The sequence below is a fragment of the Kogia breviceps genome, chromosome 14 (assembly GCF_026419965.1).
Source record: "Kogia breviceps isolate mKogBre1 chromosome 14, mKogBre1 haplotype 1, whole genome shotgun sequence".
NCBI lineage: Eukaryota > Metazoa > Chordata > Mammalia > Artiodactyla > Physeteridae > Kogia > Kogia breviceps.
Window position 1 is genome coordinate 70,116,966 of NC_081323.1, and position 20,454 is coordinate 70,137,419.

At 43.1% G+C, this 20,454-nt stretch overlaps 1 protein-coding gene across 2 annotated transcripts in view; it reads left to right on the plus strand.

Moving 5' to 3' along the window:
* Window positions 1-20,454, plus strand: part of HS3ST2 (heparan sulfate-glucosamine 3-sulfotransferase 2) — a 92,367-nt gene that overhangs the window by 8,107 nt on the left and 63,806 nt on the right. Inside the window, exons 2-3 of one of the 2 annotated variants that reach the window (XM_067012572.1) lie at window positions 4,290-4,432; window positions 9,206-9,263. The exons of the other annotated variant lie outside the window; for it this stretch is intronic. Coding sequence (XP_066868673.1) covers window positions 4,290-4,432; window positions 9,206-9,263 — 201 coding nt within the window. The remainder of the gene's footprint in view (window positions 1-4,289; window positions 4,433-9,205; window positions 9,264-20,454) is intronic. 2 annotated transcript variants of the gene reach the window in all.

Consider the following 20,454-nt stretch of genomic DNA (forward strand, 5'->3'; position numbering starts at 1 on the left):
TCCTTAATGTAATCAGAAGGAATGAAAGTGAAGTGGAAAAGATAATAAATTTTCTCACCAGTAGGTCTAATGTAGTATCTAAAATTACTGAGATGAGCTATGCACCAACATCATAGGAAACACTACTAGTCTGCAGAAAATCCAGTGTAAGTAAATCCATTGATGTGTCTAGCATTCAGGTTCCTTTGATGTGTTAATGATTGGAAGAGACAAGCCAAAGGAAAACTCAGAACAAATATGAGCATTCAGAAAAGTATTGCTGCCTGCAATATTTACAAAGTAGTCTAGCCTTCAAAAGAACAGGATTCCCTGAATAAAGGGTATAGCAGGTATTTAAAAGGAAAAAAAAAAAAACACCCATAAGTTTACTGTGGGTTTCATCACTGCTTTTGCTGGTGGAAAATCAGCGGTCTTCCCCATGAATATCGTATCTCCATAGGTCGTTACATACCTGCAGGCATCAGTGTTACAAAAGTCAAAAGTAAAGTTGTTTCCACTAGGGACTTGGCAACTTACGTGAAAGGGGCTCAAAGCTTTCTTCTGTTGTGTGTTTTTTTTTAAAATTTTGAGGCTCATGTGAGAGAGGATGTCTTTTTGAAATCACAGGATGCAAAGTCCTTTTTTCCCCCTCTGCGACGCATGATGTGAGGCTTAAACATAACGGCAGGGCAGGGTGTCACTCTTGCTTTCTCAGACAGTTTGATCTCACTGTATAAAGAGGGGAAGACAATGTCATGTCTTTGTAAATACTTTTTAGCTGCATAAAAGGAGTTCCGATGGGGAAAATTGTCCTTGGGACTTACCATATGTTGTCAACAGAACCCATTTAGAGGGTGTCTGTGATAGCAGGGCTCCCCAAGCTTGCCTTCAGATGGGTAAATAGTCATTGACTCTGATGAGGCGGAGGCTTCTTGCTCACTCAGGGCCCCCGGGTCTTGGTGCCCACTGCAGGTAATGGAATCCCAGATACACCCTAGGCCTGGTGGAAAAAAGAGCTGGCATTGAAGCAGTGCCTCAGGGAGCACCGGAAAGAGGGAAGGAGGGCAGCCCTGAGTTCATGGATGAGATGAACTCAAACTAGAGATCAGAAGACAGTTTCAGCACAGTGATTAAAAGCTCGGGCTCTTGAATCAGAATGAACGAGTTGGAATCTTGGTTCTACCACAGAGTGTCAGTCCACCAACAAGTGCCCCAGTTCTATCTGCACATGGGGACGAACCCTCTTGCCTACATGTAGGACTGAACAAGTGATATCATGTAAAAGTGCTCAGAAAATTTCTAGCATGTGGAAGTGTCCAACAAGTGTTGGCTGTCATTATCGGTCGTTGATTTTCTCATCATTCCTTTATTGAGCTAAGTGCTAAGAACCTGAAGGTGAATAAGACACAGGTCCTGCTCCTGGGTTCCTCCCAGTTTGATAGGTTATGAAATGTTCATGGGAAGTTTTTACGCAAGTCAGAGCTGATGATAGGAACCATAACAGAGACGCAAGCAGAGCTATTGTAGCATGCGGGGGCGGGGGGAGACAAAATCCGATGGGGGAATTTTAGAAGGCTTTCTGGAGGGGATACTATGTTATTTGGGTCTCAACGGGCAGACGGGATTTTTGCAGGAGGTGGGTGAAAGGGGTGGCCCTATAGGGATGCTGTTTCTAAATACATTCACTGCACAGTTTCACTTCTGATTACAGTGAAATCAAAAAATAAAGTTTTTTCAAATCACTTTAGTTCTGCGTGCATTTATTGACTACCTACTGTATGCCAGGCACTGTGTTAAGTCCTAGAAAAATTAAGATACAAAAGAACTCTCCTCTAAAGAATTGAAGGGGCAGACAAATCCAATAACAAGATATGCTGAGAGAGAAAATACTCCTGGCATACAGGGTCACAGGAGGGGCCCCCACTCAGGGTGGGTCAGAGAGATTTTCCGGGGAGCTGATACCTAAGCTTTAGGACATTTGCAGTGGCTGTTTCCTCCGCCTGAATCACTCTTCCCCCAGAGCATCCCTAGATCTGGCTGCTTCTCATCGTGCAGGTTCCAGCTCACATGTCACCTTGAAGACACCTTCCTTAGCTACCCAGTCTAAGCTGACTCACCTTCCTCATTACCCTCTATCTCTTGTCTCCACCTTGGTTTATTTACTTTCTACTTCTTATTGCAATTTGAAATGATCTTGTTCATTTTTCTTTTTACTCACCGTCTCCCCCACCAGACCGAAAACTCCGGGACAGCAGGGATCTTGTCTGTCTTGTGCATGGTTGTGTCCCCTGAGCTCAGAGTGGTGCCTGGCACACAGTAGGTGCTCAATAAATAGTTGTTGAGTGACTATGCTTAGGTGTACAGGATGACTAGCAATTGGTGAGTCTGTTCCAAGGCTACAGACTGGCCCCAGCCTTTCATTAGGCTTTGCACACGTGGGTCTCGGGAGGCTGGGCGAGAGAGTGCAGGGTGCGGTGCTGGTGACTCAGCCATCCCTTCAGCAGATATTTAGTGAGCATCTGCTCCATGCCAGGTACTGTTAGAGTCCCCGGGGAGAGAGCGGTTAAAAAAAAAAAAAACAGACAAACATTCCTGCTCCTGTGGTGCTTACTTTCTATGGGGTGGGAAGGAGATGGTAAATAAAGAAGTAAGTAAATTATATCTATATGTCCGATGGTGACAAGTGCTGTGGGAAAGTGTCGGGAGGGAGGATGGAGAGAGCTCGGTGGGCAGGGGGAGGGGCACTGTGATTCTAGACAGGGTGTTTTCGGGAAGGACTTACAGAGAAGGTGATGCTGGAGTAAAGACCTGAAGGAGGTGAAGGAGCAAAGCGTGTGTGACCTGAGCGAAGAGCACTAGGCGGAGGGCAGAGAAATGCACAGGCTCTGAGGACAGCAGGGTCTCTGGTGTGACTGAGGGAAATCTAGGGGCAAAATGGCTGGAGTGGCCACAGCAAGGAGGTGAGGTATGGGAAGTAAATTCAGAGAGGTGGCCAGGCCCCCCATTCAGATCCATGCAGGGCATTGCAAGAATTTTTTTTTTTATGATTTGTTTATTACTTTTTAAAAAAGGATATGCTGTGTCATGCACCAGTGAAAATTGAGAGATCCAAAATGTTCCCCTCTCACTTTTAGAGTTGAAGAAACTGGTCTTCTCAGAGACTCAAAGATTTGACCAAAGCCACCTCACTGGGGAGAAGCAGAACTGGGGCTTTTGTTTGTTTCAAACAAAATTAAGACCCTAGTGTAGATACATAAAGGACAGTTTTCAGTCCTGCATTCTCTGCCTACCGTTCCATCATTAAGATGTTCCCACACCATTAAGTCTTTCCAAACCTTGATTTCGGTGTCTGGGTCTCATTCTATCATGTGGTCCCGTGGAGGGCTGACCCATTCCCCTCTTCTTGGACATTTAGTTGCTGATCCCCAATTTTTTTTTCTATTTAAGTAACTCTCCATTGCCTAGATCTCTAATGCTTTCTTTAGCATAGAGTCCTAGAAGTGAAATTACTAGGTCACAGTGAAGAACTTCTTTAAAGGCTCGAGATACATACTGCCAAAATGGTCTCCAAAACACTGCAAGAATTTTGACTTCTACTCTGAGCGAGTGGGGAGATATATTGGATGGTTTGGAGCTAAGCAGTCATATGATCTGACTTAGATTTTAAGAGGATCTCTTGGGCTGCTTGACAGGAGCAGGGAAACTGATTAGGATACTTTTGCAGTGGTAACGGTGGAGGTGTGAGAGGTGGGCAGGTGCTGGGTACCTTCTGAAGGTACACTTGCAGGTTTTGCTGATGGATTCATAGGGACCAGGTACGAGAGGGGAGTCAGGGAAGATGCTGGAGTGATGATGACATCTCTTAAGGGCTTGCTGTCTTTCAGACCCTTCCAGTGACAGCAGGCTGGGGTCTGAAGCTAACATACTTCCCAATACAGCCCCTGGCTTGACGGGCCAAGCATCCACCTTTAGGTATCCTTGAACTAACCAAAGAAAGGAACGTCACGTTCTACTGTAGCTTGGAGGCTGCAGGGTTCCCCACCACCACCAAATTGGTGAGAGATGGCAAAGTCCCTCTTTCTGGAGGTCTCTGAGGCCCTTTTTTATAAATGCAGTGTTCTTAGGTAATCTCTTGAGATTTTTGAAGATTGAATAAGCTTTGCTCCAACCCAGAAAAGGCACGTGTCACTCAGTGTGTGTATCACCCAGCTTCTCATTCTTGTTCCAGCCTCATAAACATGCCTGGCAAGGGAGCTGCCTTGATGGCATTGCTAGATTTAGGGGGCTTACGTGTGGTTTCTTTCAAACAGAATTGAACACCATGATGCCTTCCCCCAAGATAATCAGGATCTGAATCTCCCCACCTTCGCCAGAGCTGCTGGAGCATGGGGAAATGTTCTCTGCCTTGGCAGCCTCTTTGCAGTGTATTTCTGCTTTGATGGTTTTAATGAAGGTATGAAATCATCCAACCACTTTCATTTTGCTCAAGTGAGGTGGCTTAAAGTGGAGGTAGCATTTCCCAGGATCAATCCCCAATTTTAGAAGTGGCTGGTTAAACTCTCTGCAGTTTATGGCCACTTCTGGCTGAAACAGTGTGGGATCTGAATTATTAATTCTGTGAGAAATGAGTTAAGTCACTGCAAAGCTCTGTGGTGGCAAAATCCCTACTACCTTAAGGCCTCTTTCTCATATTTTCTGTAGCACGAACATCTCCATTAACCAGAAATTCTTGGGCAACTTGGCCAAATCTCTGTCTGACTGTAATTTTGTCAGGAGGGAAAGAATTGGACTTAATTCGATTGTTCTTTCCTACCAAGGATAACAAGGAGGAAATAGGCACAAAGACTCTGAGATACTTATTTCAAAGCTGTTTTTTATAGGTACTCAAACTTGGACATGATTCAAATGTCAACTGTGCAAGCAAGGTCATCTCTAAAACATGAACTTCTGAGCACCTCTATCCAGTCCAGGTGGCTGGTGCCCAGGGAAGTGTGTAGAAGGATGGAGAGCTCTGAGCTGCTCTGAGTATGGCACCAGGAGCTGGGGGTGGTGACCCAGCTGCAGAGAGCTCTATCCCCTGGAGAAGCAGTTTGAAGCAGGGATGGCATCACAGACTCAACATCCTATAGGGACGCTGTGGGCATGTATGTGAAGAAATGAAGTTGGCTGTGGGGCATTAAGGGGTGGGGGGACACCTGTCCCAGTAGTCACTCCCTAACAGACTTTTTGCCATCCTATATTGCCAGATCTTCTAGGTTTGTTTGTTTGTTTTTTAGAAAAAAGCTTGAAATACGGCGTTTTTATAAAATGTGAACTCTCGGTTTATAATTGTGTGTTACTGATTCACACCTTTTATAGAACCCTTGTGGACCAAACAGAACATGTTTGTGGGCTGGATGCTACCCATAAGCTGTCCTCTCAGCACCCTGAGAGGGTGGGCCTTACATGCAGGCTCTACGGCTTTCTAATCCTGCCTCTGCTATATGATAGTTGTGGGGTTAGCTGCTATCTTCTTAAGCTTTGGTTTCTCCTCTATAAGATGAGGATATCAAGCATTCCTACCTGCTAGGTTGTTGTAGTGATTCAATGTCATAAGTACATGTTAGATCTTATTACTGTTGAGGGTCCCCCTTCCTGGATTGTGCTTGGAGGAGATATGACCATCACTAAGCTGATAGGAATGCCTGGAAGACAAAAGGCATATAATGTGGATCTTTGTCAAGGTGAGGAAAGCTGGGGCTTTATCTGTTGGGCCAATGGGGAGGAGAAGAATCTGGAGCCAGGCTGACCCGAGGTTGGAGAAACCCATTTGGTTATAGAACCTACCCCCAGGGAGGGAACCAGCAATCCCCACTGCTTCTCATTGTCATTCTTGTACATGCTCACAGAGTCCCTGAGGATTTTGAGTTTGTGATACCACCACTGCTCCAAACTGCTTCTCCAGGGGATAGAAATTCTCTGCAGCTTGGTCACTGTCCCCAGCTCATGGTGCCATATTCAGAACAGCTCAGAGCCCTCCATTCTTCTACGCATTTCCTTGGGCTTGTGTGGAGATACTCAGAGATTCATGTTTCAGAGATGACCTAGCTTGCACAGGAGGTGAGAGCCTCTCTGATTGGGTGGTTTGGTGCAGATAGAAGTCCAACCTGGAGAGTGAGGTCTTGGTTGCAAGGAGAGGATAAGGGACGGGCAGGGCTGGACCATAAAGATCATCCTGGAAAGACTTCTCTCCAGCCTAGTTGGCACCTGCAGAACAACAGGAGAACATTGGGACGCTGGTGCAGGGGAGACTGGAGGGAGGAGGGTATGATGGAGAAGAGAAGGCAGCCACCCCTCAGGAGGATGAACTGTGTCATTTCTGACACAATTCCCTTTAAAGCCAAAGCAGAACTTTGATGTGGAGAGAGCTCCATTGGGTTGGTTGAATGATGAGTATTGAGAGTCTGTGTGTGTGAACCATTGGTGGAAGAGCTAGGCAGTCATCCAGGTGTGTCTTGCCTCTGGGGAAACCTGTCAACAAGCTTCTCCGATCATACAGTCAGCAAAGTTCTGTCTAAAATCTGACACATTGTTTCCCAATCTTCAGTCATTTGGGGGCCATCTACAAATACTTTTATAACCTTTACATGGTGTTAAAGTCCACTCGTAATTTTTGCTTTAACCTATTTACTTAAACATGAAATTTTATATCACTCTCTTAAATGAGAATCATCACTTGGCAGAAACAGAAAGTGGTCATAGAAACCAATGCAGTAAAAACCAAACAATGCAATGAGACTCCAGCCCGATACTGTTGCCTGTGCCACATTCTGCCTGAGGCAGCCTCTTTTTTTCTGTTAAAGAGAGAGATCAAAATCTGTTAGGGAGGTGTTAACATCATAGCGCCTAAGACTTTCTCTATGATGTAATCAGAAGATTCTTTTTTTTTTTTTTTTTTTTTTTTTTTTTGCGGTATGCGGGCCTCTCACTGCTGTGGCCTCTCCCGTTGCGGAGCACAGGCTCCGGACGCGCAGGCCTAGCGGCCATGGCTCACGGGCTTAGTTGCTCCGCGGCATGTGGGATCTTCCCGGACCAGGGCACGAACCCGTGACCCCTGCATTGGCAGGCGGATTCTCAACCACTGCGCCACCAGGGAAGCCCAGAAGATTCTAATAGAATGAAAAAGGAAAGATGATTCTTTTGTAATGATGTGATTAGGTGGCATTTGAAGGCATGTCTGTGTGCCACCCAAATATTTTTTTAACCACTAGTGGTACATATCTCACGCTTTGGGAAATGCTGACCTACCCACCTGGATCCCTCTTGCTTTGATGTCACTGTATTATTTTATCATACTTGGTTGTCATGGTCCATCAACAGCTTGGGAGGGACTGGCTGACATTCCAAAGTCTGGGTGGTTTAAAAAGCTGTGATTTCGATTTAAATTGCAAATTGATGGGGCATCATGGGAAAAGCAAATACAGACGTGAAGAACTGAAGGAAAAGATCCAGCTAAGTAGTATTTTTAGATCTTTTTCTCTGGACCGATTTTGTATAATTTTTTTCTGGACTCTGGGTTTGATAAGACCAATTACCTGAGGGCTACCCAAAGTTTCTTGACAATTCCAACCTAAATGGCCTATGTAAAATCTTTATTTACTGTTCCTTAAAAAAAGCAAACAAAAAAACTGTGACTTGGATGGCGCTCTAAGGCATTATGCCGAGTGAAAAAAAGGTTACGTACTGTATGGTTCCATTTACATGACACTCTCAAACAGCCAAAACGAAAATGATGGAGAAGAAATCAGTGTTTGCCAGGGTTTAAGGCAGCGGGAGGGTGTGAATATAAAGAGGTAGACAAGGGAATTTGCGGTGGGTGCGCGGTGGGGAATGAAACCCTTCTGTGTCCTGTCGTGGTGATCACATGAATCTATACATGTGTTAAAATTCATAGTGCTTAACACTAATAAAAGTCTATTTTCCTGTGTAATACCTTTAAAGATAAAATTTCAAAGTAAAACTTTATTTTAAAAATATCCATGGGGGCTTCCCTGGTGGCGCAGTGGTTCAGAGTCCGCCTGCCGATGCAGGGAACATGGGTTCGTGCCCCGGTCCGGGAAGATCCCACATGCCGTGGAATGGCTGGGCCCGTGAGCCATGGCCTCTGAGCCTGTGCGTCTGGAGCCTGTGCTCCGCAACGGGAGAGGCCACAACAGTGAGAGGCCTGCGTACAGCAAAAAAAAAAAAAAAAAAAAAAAAAAAAAAAAATATATATATATATATATATATATATATATATATATATTTATATCTCCATGATTGTAGAACTCAGCTACTGAAGGGCCATCCTATATCCCTAATTCTTAATTATCAAAGCGAACCAGCTCCCATATTTTTGGAGTTCACAAGCCTACCTTCCATCTTTGTTATGAGTTAGAATCAAGAACGTGGGTAGCCTTTAAATCTTCCCCATCCCACATCCGCATTTCCGAACGATGCCGGGGTCTGATGCAAAGGTTGGGTTTCCCTTGTGGTCTGGGGCCTTGGTGGCCAATGCAGATGTCCAGCCAGGCCTCCCCCTAAAGGTCTGAGGTCAGGACATGGAAGAGGCAGCAGTGGAAAATGCATCTCATCATCAGAGTGCCTGTTGGTAGATAAGAAGATTTGGCTGAGGTCCTGGGGAGAGTTGACGGGGCATGTGCGATGGGGTAAAACGGATCACAAACCACAGAGGAAGAGGTATCCAAGGATTCCCCCCCCCAAACAAACCAATTCACAATCTACCAACAAGCAGGTCTGACCACCTGAGCACCAGGCAGCCTAAGGACGGAGACAGAAGCACCCCCTGCTCCTCACTCCCTCCATTCCGAGCCAACTCAGCAGGGACAAAAAGCTCCCCTATGCACCTTCTCCTGCCAGGGCACCCCCAGAGCTGGGAAGAGCACCCACCCTGGACTGGAGATGCCCGCAGCTCCCTCCTCCCAGTACTTGGTGAACAACCCATGCTTCCCAGAGCCCCACAAGACTTCACTCCTCAGCCACCACTACAGATGGGCCAGCAATCGTGTTCTTTCTTTCCGTGACATCTTAAATTAGACACAGAGACCACGTGTACAATAGAGAGAGGCCATTAAAGTCTGACTGTACTGCCTGCACTTTATATCCGCAAGGCACCCACCCCAGCATCCTTTCACAAACCCCAGTTTTCCCTTGGGTTAGTTTGAATGGATTTTTTTTTTTTCATTAGGTGATGAAGACACAACTTGGGTGGTTATGCTGAAGTCACCTGGGCTGGAGGCAAAAATGTGAGTGTTGCCAGCCTGTGGGTTTTAATTGAATTCATGGAAGGAGCTGCAATAACTCAGGCTCCTATACCACTGGAGAGGGAGGTCATAAGGTGTGGCATGATCAGGAAGTAAATGGACACAGTGATGAGGAGGGATAGAGACAGGCGGTCTGCACGTAAACCACAGTGAAGCAAGGGGTATGTGCACCAGATGTGTCTGAGGTGTCCACCCTTCCGACATCTCTTACTCTGTGCTGGCCCCTGAGGAAAAGATGGTTTGTATTTCCTAACATTACCTTTTTCCCATGATTATTGGTCTATTTGGACTTTTCCATGGTCAGCTCTCGTTGTTCCTACTAACCTATCTCAAATATGATGAGGATCGTATCACACATCGAGACATCTGGCATCTGCTACTGAGATCATTGTCCCCAACATATAAATGCTTTAATTTTGCTGATTATAATTAATCTATAAGTAAATAAGTAAGCAAACAAAGAAAGATAAGTCCACATGGTAGAATTCAGCATAGCAGATGAAGAAAGAAAAATGGAACGAATATGGAAAGTTCTCAAGATACATTATTATTCAGTTAAAAAATAGCAAGGTGAAAAACATATATTATCTTTTGTATAAAAGAGGGAAAGGAATAATATATATTTAAATTTTCTTATTTGTGCACAACAGATTCTGAAAGAATACACAGAAACTAGTAATGACAGTTTCCTGGGGATGAAATTAGGTGGATGGGGACGGGGTAGGAGAGACACTTTTCACTAAACACCTTTTATTTTTATTTTTTGAGCTATGTGAGTACATTCTTTGAAAAATTAAAATAAAAGTTGTATGTTGTGGAAAGCTTAGGAAACTGATAAAATAATTTAAAAATCACCCAAAATTGGACTTCTGGTTGTAGCCACTGTTAGGATTTTGCTTTTTACCACATTTACCAATTGCTTTAACAATTTGACCTGGATATCTTTCCATGACAATAAGTATGCATCTACAGAATCATTTAAAATGCTTTTTATAGCATTTACTTGTGTAGATGTACCGTAATCTATTTAACCAAATCTATCGATGGGCATTTAGATTGTTCCCACATTTTATCATTTAGTAAGAAAAAGCATAGCAGCAAAAATTTGTCCATCGCACCCCCCCGCCAAGATATATCTCTTGCAGAGGAATTTGGGGTTTGAAGATAAACATACTAAAAGAAAGAAAAATTTCTGATACAAATTGCTAACTTTCCTCTACCCCTATTGCAATATAGGTGAGGCATTTATTCTCCATTAGCAGAGCCTAAAAGGGCTCTTCCCCACAAACTTGTTAACACTATTAACAGTGTATTCGATCTCTGCCAATATAAGATGTGGAAACAATCTCTTTTTAATCTGAAAAATTTGAAAACTATTATAAAATGTTTATTATTGATTTTTATTTACTTCCTGAATTTTTTTGTTAATTGTTTTTCCTATTAGATATATTTCTTTTCTTTTTAAAAGAAGATATGTAGTGATTGAAGATGCTTACTCTGGGTTGACACCACGCTTGTAGTGTCATATTATTTCAGATATGTTTCTGGTGGGGGAATAAAATTTGGCTGGCTTCCATGTTTTTATCTAGTCTGATAATCATCTTTCAATAAGAAAGTTTACATTTTTATATGTGTTCTGATTATTGACATATTTGGACTTCTTTCTATCGTTTATTTTGTTCATTTTCATTGTTTCTTTTTTCCTCTTCCCCTGACTCTCTGCTTTTTGAATTGTTGGAGCTTTCTTTATTCCTCCTTTTCCTCCCGCTACTGGGCTGGAAGTTATACGAACTAATTCTGTGCTTAATAGTTACCTCTATATCTGACCAAACAAAGCCTTAACAAAGAATAACTTAGGGCTTCCCTGGTGGCGCAGTGGTTGAGAGTCCGCCTGCCGATGCAGGGGACGCGGGTTCGTGCCCCGGTCCGGGAAGATCCCACGTGCCGCCGAGCGGCTGGGCCCGTGAGCCATGGCCGCTGAGCCTGCGCGTCCGGAGCCTGTGCTCCGCGACGGGAGAGGCCACAACAGTGAGAGGCCCGCGTACCGCAAAAAAATAAAAATAACTTAGAATGCCGTGACTCCCAACCTTCCCTGCCCCAGCTCGCCATGTTATGGCTGCCTAGTATTTTATTCCACTTGCTTTTGTGGTTTTAATGTTTGTCAAAGTCATATGTCTGCCTCGTCTAAACAGTTTAATGATATCATGAGGCTCATCACAAAAACAGCAGCCTGCTGCCCGTCTCCCCATGTTCTGATGTCCACTTCGTGGAGGTACCTGATGTTGATTCCTTTGGCACCCTCTCCGTCTGTCCCTCCATGTTACTAAATAACATGTTTCTATTGCTGTGTCTTATACATCACAAAAAGATAACTTTGGGAGTTAAAACTGCACCTCTCAATTACTCAGATAAGTGAAGAATTTCAAGATTGTAATTGTGCAATATGTGGAAAATAATGATCATGTGTACAATACTTACTGAAACTAGTCAGATGTAGTCAAAGCTCTACTCCATAGCAGCCAAGCTTCTTTATTAAATGAAGAAGATGAATTGACTAAGGGCTCCACCCCAAAGGTTGGAAGAATGATAAAACAAATGTGAGGAAACAAGGAAGAAATCACTGGGAACGATAAAAACAGGAAATGAATCTAGGAAAACAGTAACATTGGTTTAAACAAAAAACCCAAGAACTGATTCTCTGAAAAAAATCAATAAAATAGACAAACATCTGTGGTATTTAATCAAGAACAAAAAAGAACACAAATAGGCAAAATTAGGAGGAATGAGAAAAAGAGTAGAGCCAGAAGGTTTAAAAAAAATCTGCGAAGGGCTCAAGCATCTTTATAATGCTAAAAAAGAACTAGATATAATCATATTTGTATCTAGTCCTCATAAAACACTTAGTGCATCTTAAAGATACTTTTTCTCATGATTTTAAAAATAATTTTTAACATGACATCCTGAACTCACGTATCATTTCCCTGAAACTTTATCTGCTGGTGAATCACAGAAGTGCTAGGTAAAGCATAGATAATTGGTAAAAGAGTTCAAGTGTAACAGCTAAAAACAAAAAGCTTACCTGCGAACTGTAGAAAGAGACATCTCCAGGGGCCACGGAGGGTGAGAACAGAATAGTTAAGTGGCAGCTGCTGTTGCTGAGGGCTTTATTTCTAAGTAATTATTATTAAATCATCTCATATAATGTATCTCGGTTCAAATATTACATTTGATATTGTCCGTAAGCTTCATTACTGTATTCACAGTGTAAGTCTGTGTTTACTGGTGACAGTATTCACCTTCCTTCCTCCATTAATTTATACCTTTCTTTAGTTGTTTGTTTTTATTTATCTCGCAACCAGTTGGAGAACATTTATCAATAATTTTTTTTTAAGTTACTGTTTTAATTTGAGCCCTTTGGTAGGTTTAAGCGTACCTTTCTGCTTTTCTCACACATGAACAATAATTTGGCTGAATTAAAGTTTTTAGGGCAAAACCTTTAAAAAAGAAAACAAAAACCCTTCTGAAAACAGCATTCTACTGTCCTGGGGCATGTGTGTGTGCGTGTGTGTGTGTGACAGAAGAGAAGTTTGATGTCAGCTGAATTCATCTTTTTCCTCTGCAGACAAACTATTTCATTTTGTGTGGTTGTTTTTTTCCCTGCCTGCATGCTTTGTGATTTTTCTCTACTGTTTAAGTTAAAACATTGAATCAGGATATGTTTAGATGTGGTTCATGAATTTACCTTGCTACTTACTAGCACTTCTGCTCTGATCAATAGCATTCATCTGGATTTTCCTTTAAATTCTTAATAAACTTTACAAATTTGTCCTCTAAAAATCTTTTCTCTTCTCTCTATCACTTTTTTCTTTGGCCTCTGAATTCTATAAGTGTCTCCTGAGTTGTTTTATTCACTGATATATGTGGTTTGAAATGTGGAGTCCCATCTCCATTTTTGGCTTTTACTTTACCAATCAGTTCTTCTTTTCCATGCAACCCTTACTGACTTCAGATTATTCCCTCTTTACAGTTGAATGGATGTAGTGTATTCTGAGTCTTGTTGAGAATGCAGCTGTTTCTAATATTACTTTTGTTCCTTGTAGCGACTATCCTGCTTTAACGTTTACTCTTATTTCTCGCACTGATTTATGAGCTACAGTACTTTATTCTTCCATACGTCTGGTGATCTTTTCTCTTTTCTCTACAGGAGTAGACAGTTGACCTATTTTGGAGATGATTCCTGGAAGCAGGAAGGATAGTGGATAGAGGGACAAGGGGAAGGGGGGAAAGTCAATTACGAATAGCTGGTTGGCACGGTGGTGACTTGGACTCAATTGTGCTAGGGAATCCAAAGAATTCTAAGGAATCATCTAGAAAGTGCCTCAGAATTGTCTCTCCAGATGAGAGCCATTGGCTAAGAGTTTCTCCAAGGGGTGTTTCCCTCCCTGTGCTTCTTTCTGGACTTCCCTGGGTGAGGGGAAAGTGAGCAGGGGTGCTGTCAGGGTTCACAGGAACTGTCCATCATAGCTGCCGCTGAAGTCCAGGGTGGGCTAAGGGAAGTGAAACAGGGCACAGAATGTATCTGTCACATAACATATCGTGCACTCTTTCTTGCCCATGAGCTCAAAAAGAAGTCAAGGTCTCCAGCTGCTACCCTTCCAAACTACTTTCTCTGGAAGCAGACACAGATCTCCCAAGGACCAGGGATCTACTTTGCTGCTCAGTAGTGATAGCTCAGCCGTGACTTTCAAGTCCTCCAGTTTTTTAGATTGAGCTTGGTCTAGACAGAGGGTCCCATCTTAGTCTCTCAGTCCCATCTTAGTGTCTTGCTAAAAGGTGCCTATCAGGCCTTTGTTTGCTCGGAATCCTTCAGACCAGGCCATGTCCTCCAGGAGGATCCCTGAGGCCCAGCGCCAGGGCAGCCAGCCATTCCCAGGGCTCTGTGCTCCACTGTGTCCAGTCAGTGCTGACCTCGGGTGGCTGGGAGATAGCTGCGCCTTCCTAGACTAATGTCTCCAGCATGGTTCTCCCAGGGGAAGCATGTATGCTCGGAGGTCCTGAGCCTTGAAGGAAGGAAAGCTTAGTCCAACAGTGGTGTCAGAAGAGCTCTGGTCTTGGGTTAGGAAACTCATGTTCTAGTTCCCACAAGTTCATCAACTTGCCTTTGCTCTTGGGTGGATGACTTGTGTACCCTTAGTGTCAGTGTTTTCATTTGTAGAATCAGGGAGTTAGACTAGGTTTGTGTAACCTGAGTGGAGAATGTGGCATAACTAGGTGGTTTGGGGTGATCCTTGAGGTGATTTGGGATGATTTATACTCATGTCACACACATCAAAGTTCATGGTGAAAAGATGCCCTTTTCAATACCCATTCCTCATTCCAGTTGAGTCAAGGAGAAGGTCTGCTTGGTGTTCATAGCTAACACTGCAACGCTACCTAGTTAGAGTTTAATCTTTTTTTTCCTCTCTGTAGTTATTTTTACGGTTACCTACCATTGGTGGCAAGAGATATGGTTTTCTGTTTATGGTTCTAACAAAGTTTTTTTAAAACTAAAAAACTATATGTTTATGTAAGAAAAAAAAAAATGAGTGGATTTTAAGGAGAAATAGAAAGTAAACAATAGCGCAAGAATATGGCCAGGATTGTGTGGGTTGTATCTGAACGACTGAATTTGGAGAAAATGGACTTAAAGCTCCTTTGTCTCACTCTAGAATCTCTTTGAGCAAAAATCCATCATGCAGTTAGGACTCAGGATGCAACATTCCATGGCCTGGGATTTTGAATGATCCATGTTGGATTCCTTTGGAAGGTGTTCCCAGCAGACCCACCAAGCACCACCCTTCAGATTCAGTATCCTCTGCAACGTTGGATCAAAGAGGCTTTTTTGACAGTTGGTGGAGGCTCCTATCTCTTACGGCAGCTGAAGAATGAGTCCTTAAAAAGCATAAATAACAAACTGCCTCTTTGGTGGCTTCGATACCTTTGTTTAGTTCAATCCAGGTGTGTCGTAGCTGAATAGTTCGGGCCAGAGTCCTTGCTGGGGAGAAAATCGTTATGAAAAGCTATCGATTAGGTGTCCACGGCTGCTGAAACCCAGCAGTGGAGGCTCCTGGAGCTGTATTTATGAAAGGACAGGGGTCATTGAGAAGTGCAAGAATGGGATTGAGAGAGAAGACAATTTTTTGAAAGGACAATGGCGTAGGCAGGCAGGCGACCACTGCAAATCCAGTTCTTCCTTGTTCCAGGTGGCAGGGTGGGTGGTACAGGGTCTGCTAGGGCAGCAGTCCCCTACCTTTTTGGCACCAGGGACCAGTTTCGTGGAAGACAATTTTTCCACGGATTGGGGGTGGGGGGTGGGGATGGTTCAGGTGGTAATGCGAGCGGCGGGGAGCGACCCATGAAGCGGCCTGCCACCCACCTCCTGCTGTGTAGCATGGTTCCTAACAGGCTGCAGACCAGTACTGGTCTGCAGCCCGGGGGGTTGGGGACTCCTGTGCTAGGGTGCGTGCCCTACTGCCATTTGCAGCCTCGGAAAGAGTCCGGGGGATGCTTTTTCTTCCTGTAAGATCCTGCCTTGGTCTCATTATCCCGGGACTCAGGTATGGTAATGCTGATCTACTGTTTTTACCACAGGGTCCCAGCGCTGCCCTTCACTGCCCAACCGTGAACGCCCAGCCCACACTTCCCTGCGCAACGCCAGCTGGCACTGTCACCCCATCTGTGAACTGCACTAAACTGTGATGATCACAGTGCATCCCTACTTTGCCCTTAGCAACCCTGTGTAACACACTCCCTCACTACACTGAATGTCCTCAAACATCTGTGCATTACTGCAAAAGGAAGTCCAGCCTTGTCCCTGGCCATCTCCTCTGTGCCTGGAACAGTGCCTGGCACCTAATAACAGTGATACCTGTTTGTTGAATGAATCAACGAGGGTTTGCAGCACCTGAGCAGGGCAGGACTCAGCCTCACTCACAGGCGCCCACTGAAACCACATTGCACTGCTGACTCACGAGAGAATGAAAAGCTTCTCAGGAAATCTGGAAGGAGCTCTTGAAAAGAACAAAATTGTAAGTAGCGAAGGAGGAGAGGTACAATGTTCCTTTCTGCCTATAGCTTTAGAATAGTTGTAATTGTGAATGGCCTGTCAATCACATTTGATAAGTTAAATCATACTGTAGAGCAGTACTTCTCAATGTTGTTTTCTTCTTGGCACTAAAGCTTTTGCACGGGTAACTTCTACAAGTTATGTGAATTTTTCTTTCCAGGGTAGAAGCCACTCCACTCTTTTTTTTCCAACTCAAGGTAGCATATTATAGGCTTTTTTTTTTTTTAGATGACACACAGTTTTGTCCCCTTTCACCCAAAGATTCCAATATGCCCCATACCTATCCCTCCTGCTAGTTAGAATTAATGTCTTAGGTGCTTCTAACTTCATTTTGCTCATAAACGTCTCCAAGAACATGATGAAAACTATATTCCCATTCCCCTCAAATTTATAAATATGTACCTGCAACATTTTGCAGAATTCATCTTATTGCAATGGAAATTGACTGCCTTCAAGTCCATGCACTCTGAATGTGACGCTTGCAAAAAGCATCTTTTTACCTCAGCTTTTTAATGTAAAATAAATGGTCATTTTCTAGAAAAAAAGATGCTCAAAGTTGTGCAGAATAAGACAAAAAGTAGCCTTTAACTTTACTCAAAAGGAAGTTTCAATGATGCTGCCACCAGCGTTTAGCTGGTACACGAAGCTGAGATTGTGGTGCAGTGCGCATGTCATCTTTGACATCAAATCAGTTATGACTTTTGGTTTTGATGGCGATGGGCACCTGACTCACAAAGGTAAGTAGAAGCAAGTGAAATCAGAGATTCTGTGGGTCGCTTTGCCCAGTGAGAGTGGCCTGGTGTCAAGGAGCACAACATTTCCCCAAGACTCCTTAAGTTGCATTCACACCACGTCATTTCCTTTGTACTTATGTCGGGGAGGTCACCTCTCTCTCAGTCTGCATATTCTTTGCTTGGCAAAGAAACTTTATTATTTCAGAGATGTCGCCTGCTTTTGCAATTACCCAAAGGGGCTCACAAAATAGGAATTCTTTGATGGTGTCGGAGTGCATATAAGAGGGGAAAACAAGCTTCTGGCTGACCTGGGAGGGAGCAGCGATTTTGTCCACCTGCAAGGCCAGAGAGAATGGCGCAGTTATCATGACCTGCCTCATGCTATTAGGAGAGACATCAGTGGTTCTGGAGTGGGTGACAATGTCCTACCGAGGCACGTCTTACATTTCTTCCACTGCCCCACACCGTAAGCCACACTGACTCCTCTCCTTCAACTACTTTGGACGTTATCTGTAATACTCAGATGCTTTCAGGGGCTATCCTTATAATTTTAACTTCATAGTCTACAACCTGTCAATATTTTACCTTCTTCCCCCAAAATACAAGAACCTCAGCGTACAAATCCCTATCACCGGCCCCCATCTACCGTGTTTTTGTCTAGGATTTTAGTTACACCTTGTTTTTACCAGCCCACATCCTATTATCATTATTACCTCCTTTTTTAAAAACAGGAAACTTCTCTGTAGATCTATCCAGAGGTTTCCTAATTCCTTTGGTCACCATTGCATCTTTCATCCACTTCCTCCTTCTACGTTCACTTGCTATCTACTCAAGTATGCCCTTCACGAGTTTTTACTGGTAAATTCTGTCAATATCTTTTTTTTCTGAAAATGTCTCTATCTGCATTCACTCTTGATTTTAACTCAGTACAGAATTCTAGGTTGGCAGTTATTCTCCCTCAGATCCTGCAAGATATAATTCCAGCATCTTCTGAACTTTCGTATCATTGTTGATAAATCTGCTCTGAATCAAGTTGTGATTCCTTTATAGGCAAATATGTCTTTTATCTCTGGTTGCTTTTCACTAACTCTTTGATGTTCTGTAATTTCATTACAATGTATCTAAAGTATGGATTTGTTTTATTTTGGTCCGAACATACTTTGTTTCCTAAATCTGAAGATGAATGCTTTCTATCAATTCTGGGAAATTCTCAGCCATCATCTCTGAGTATTTTCTTTTCCATTCTCTATTCTCCCTTCTTCCTCCTAGGTCCTCCTGTTAGGCACATGTTGTACCTTCTAATGCGTTTCTCTCATCTCTTAATATTCTCCCCTGTTTGCCTTCTTTAATCTCTCAGTATCAAACTATAGAAATTTTCCTTTGTATTTTTTCATTTGTTGGAGAGTATTTGTTTTTAACAAGAGAAAGGCTCACTTTGGAAAGGTTAGAACTTTTACCAAAACTAGGATTTGCCTGGTTTTTCCCCCATAATGGGCTATTCTTTCATTCATGCTTCTGTTAGTTTTTAATCTCTTTAATTATGTTAAGCATATTTATTTCATAGTTTCTTTTAAATGGCTTTATTATCTCAAGTTCTTGGGAACACCCTTTCCCTTTTTATCATATCATCTTACTTACCATTATGATGAATTATTTCCTGGAGTGTTTTTTAATTTTTAAGTTTCAAGCTCATCTTAGTGGGGATTGTTTCTGCCACGTGAGTACTATGTGTCCTGGGTTGGAAGTGTTTCCACTGAGTGGCTTTGCATTTGCTTCTGCTGCACTGGGACAGACTTTTGTGTTAATTTCTTGCTTTGGGACTCCTGCACCATGCTCAACACACGCTCAAGGTTTCAGTTTTTCAAGACTTAGTTTTCCCTCCCAGAACTCTGAATAAAGACAAAGTTTCTTACAGTTCCCCTGGGCCAGTGGGACAAATTTCTCTAGTCTTCCTTCCCAAAGTTGACAACCCTTGCAGTTTCACAGCTCTATACAGGGGTCTTGATTCCAGGTAACCACCTCCCATGAGCTTAGGGTCACACCTTCAGTCCTTCTGAGGGCATAGCAACTCCATCGACTAAGGCCTATATATGGTCTGTTATCTCTATGGGCCACTGTGGCATCATTCTAACTATCAAAGTTCTCTTCATGTCTGCCATTCAGGGATTTCCCTTTCTTTTTTGTGAACTCAACTATGTATTTTTACTGTAATATTTTATCTAGAATTTCTATTGATAGGAGAGTCCATGTTAACTCAGGCTACTTTGCTACAGGGCCATATGATGTCTCTTTAATTATGGCTGTATTTGCTTAGCAATATGATCGGCAACTTAGTAGGATGTTGAAGATAAGGCTTTTTGATAAAGCAAATTCAACTTTTGATAAAGTTCCAGTCTTTTTTTTTTTTTTTTTTTTTGATGTGGACCATTTTCAAAGTCTGTATTGAATTTGTTACAATATTGCTTCTGTTTTATGTTTTGGGTTTTTGGCCCCGAGGCATGTGGGATCTTAGCTGTCTGACTAGGGATCAAACCTGCACCCCCTGAACTAGAAGGTGAAGTCCTAACCACTGGACCACCAGGGAAGCCCCCTCCAGTCTTCTCAAATTGAGTTTTCTTCTCTTTAACAAAAGATTTTTATTGTCTGATTTCATTTCAGGGTGGTCAGGTGTAAATTGGTCCTTCAGCTTGGTTGCTGCGTTGAGCCAAGAGGTCCAGTCAGCACTTGTTAACGCATTATCAGCGTTGGACAGTGATGTCCCCAATCTCATTGCAAACCCTTTTGTCTTCCCACGTTTAATGCCTCCCTTGTTATATGCTTGGTCTTTCTTTGTACCCTCATGTCATCTTAGTAAGATCCTGGACCAAGTCACCTACTTATTCCATGTCACCCACAGTGCCAAGCACATAGCAGGCAGTTTAAAAAAAAGACCTGTATGCTTTATATGAACTCATTTGTAATTGGAGATATTAAAATTAAAACAATTTGAGATATCATTTCACACCTATTAAACTAGCAAAAATTAGAAAAATGCTATGTGTCAGAGTAGATAAGAGTGTATGAGAACTCTTGGGCACGGCTGATGGAAAGGCAGGCTGGTGTAATTCTGTACAGCGATCTGGCATGACTGTCAAATTAAACATATCAAAAACTCCAGAGTTCCACTCCTGGGCAGACAGCCCAAAGACATCCTCACCAATTTCCGTCAAAAGACATGTACAGGGAAAGATACTGCAGTGTAGTTATAGCGGTGGGGAGCTGGACACAGTCTCCATCCCCAGGAAAGCCGGTGGATGGGGGGTGGGGGATGCACAGGTGAAGTCTCCTGCAGCCC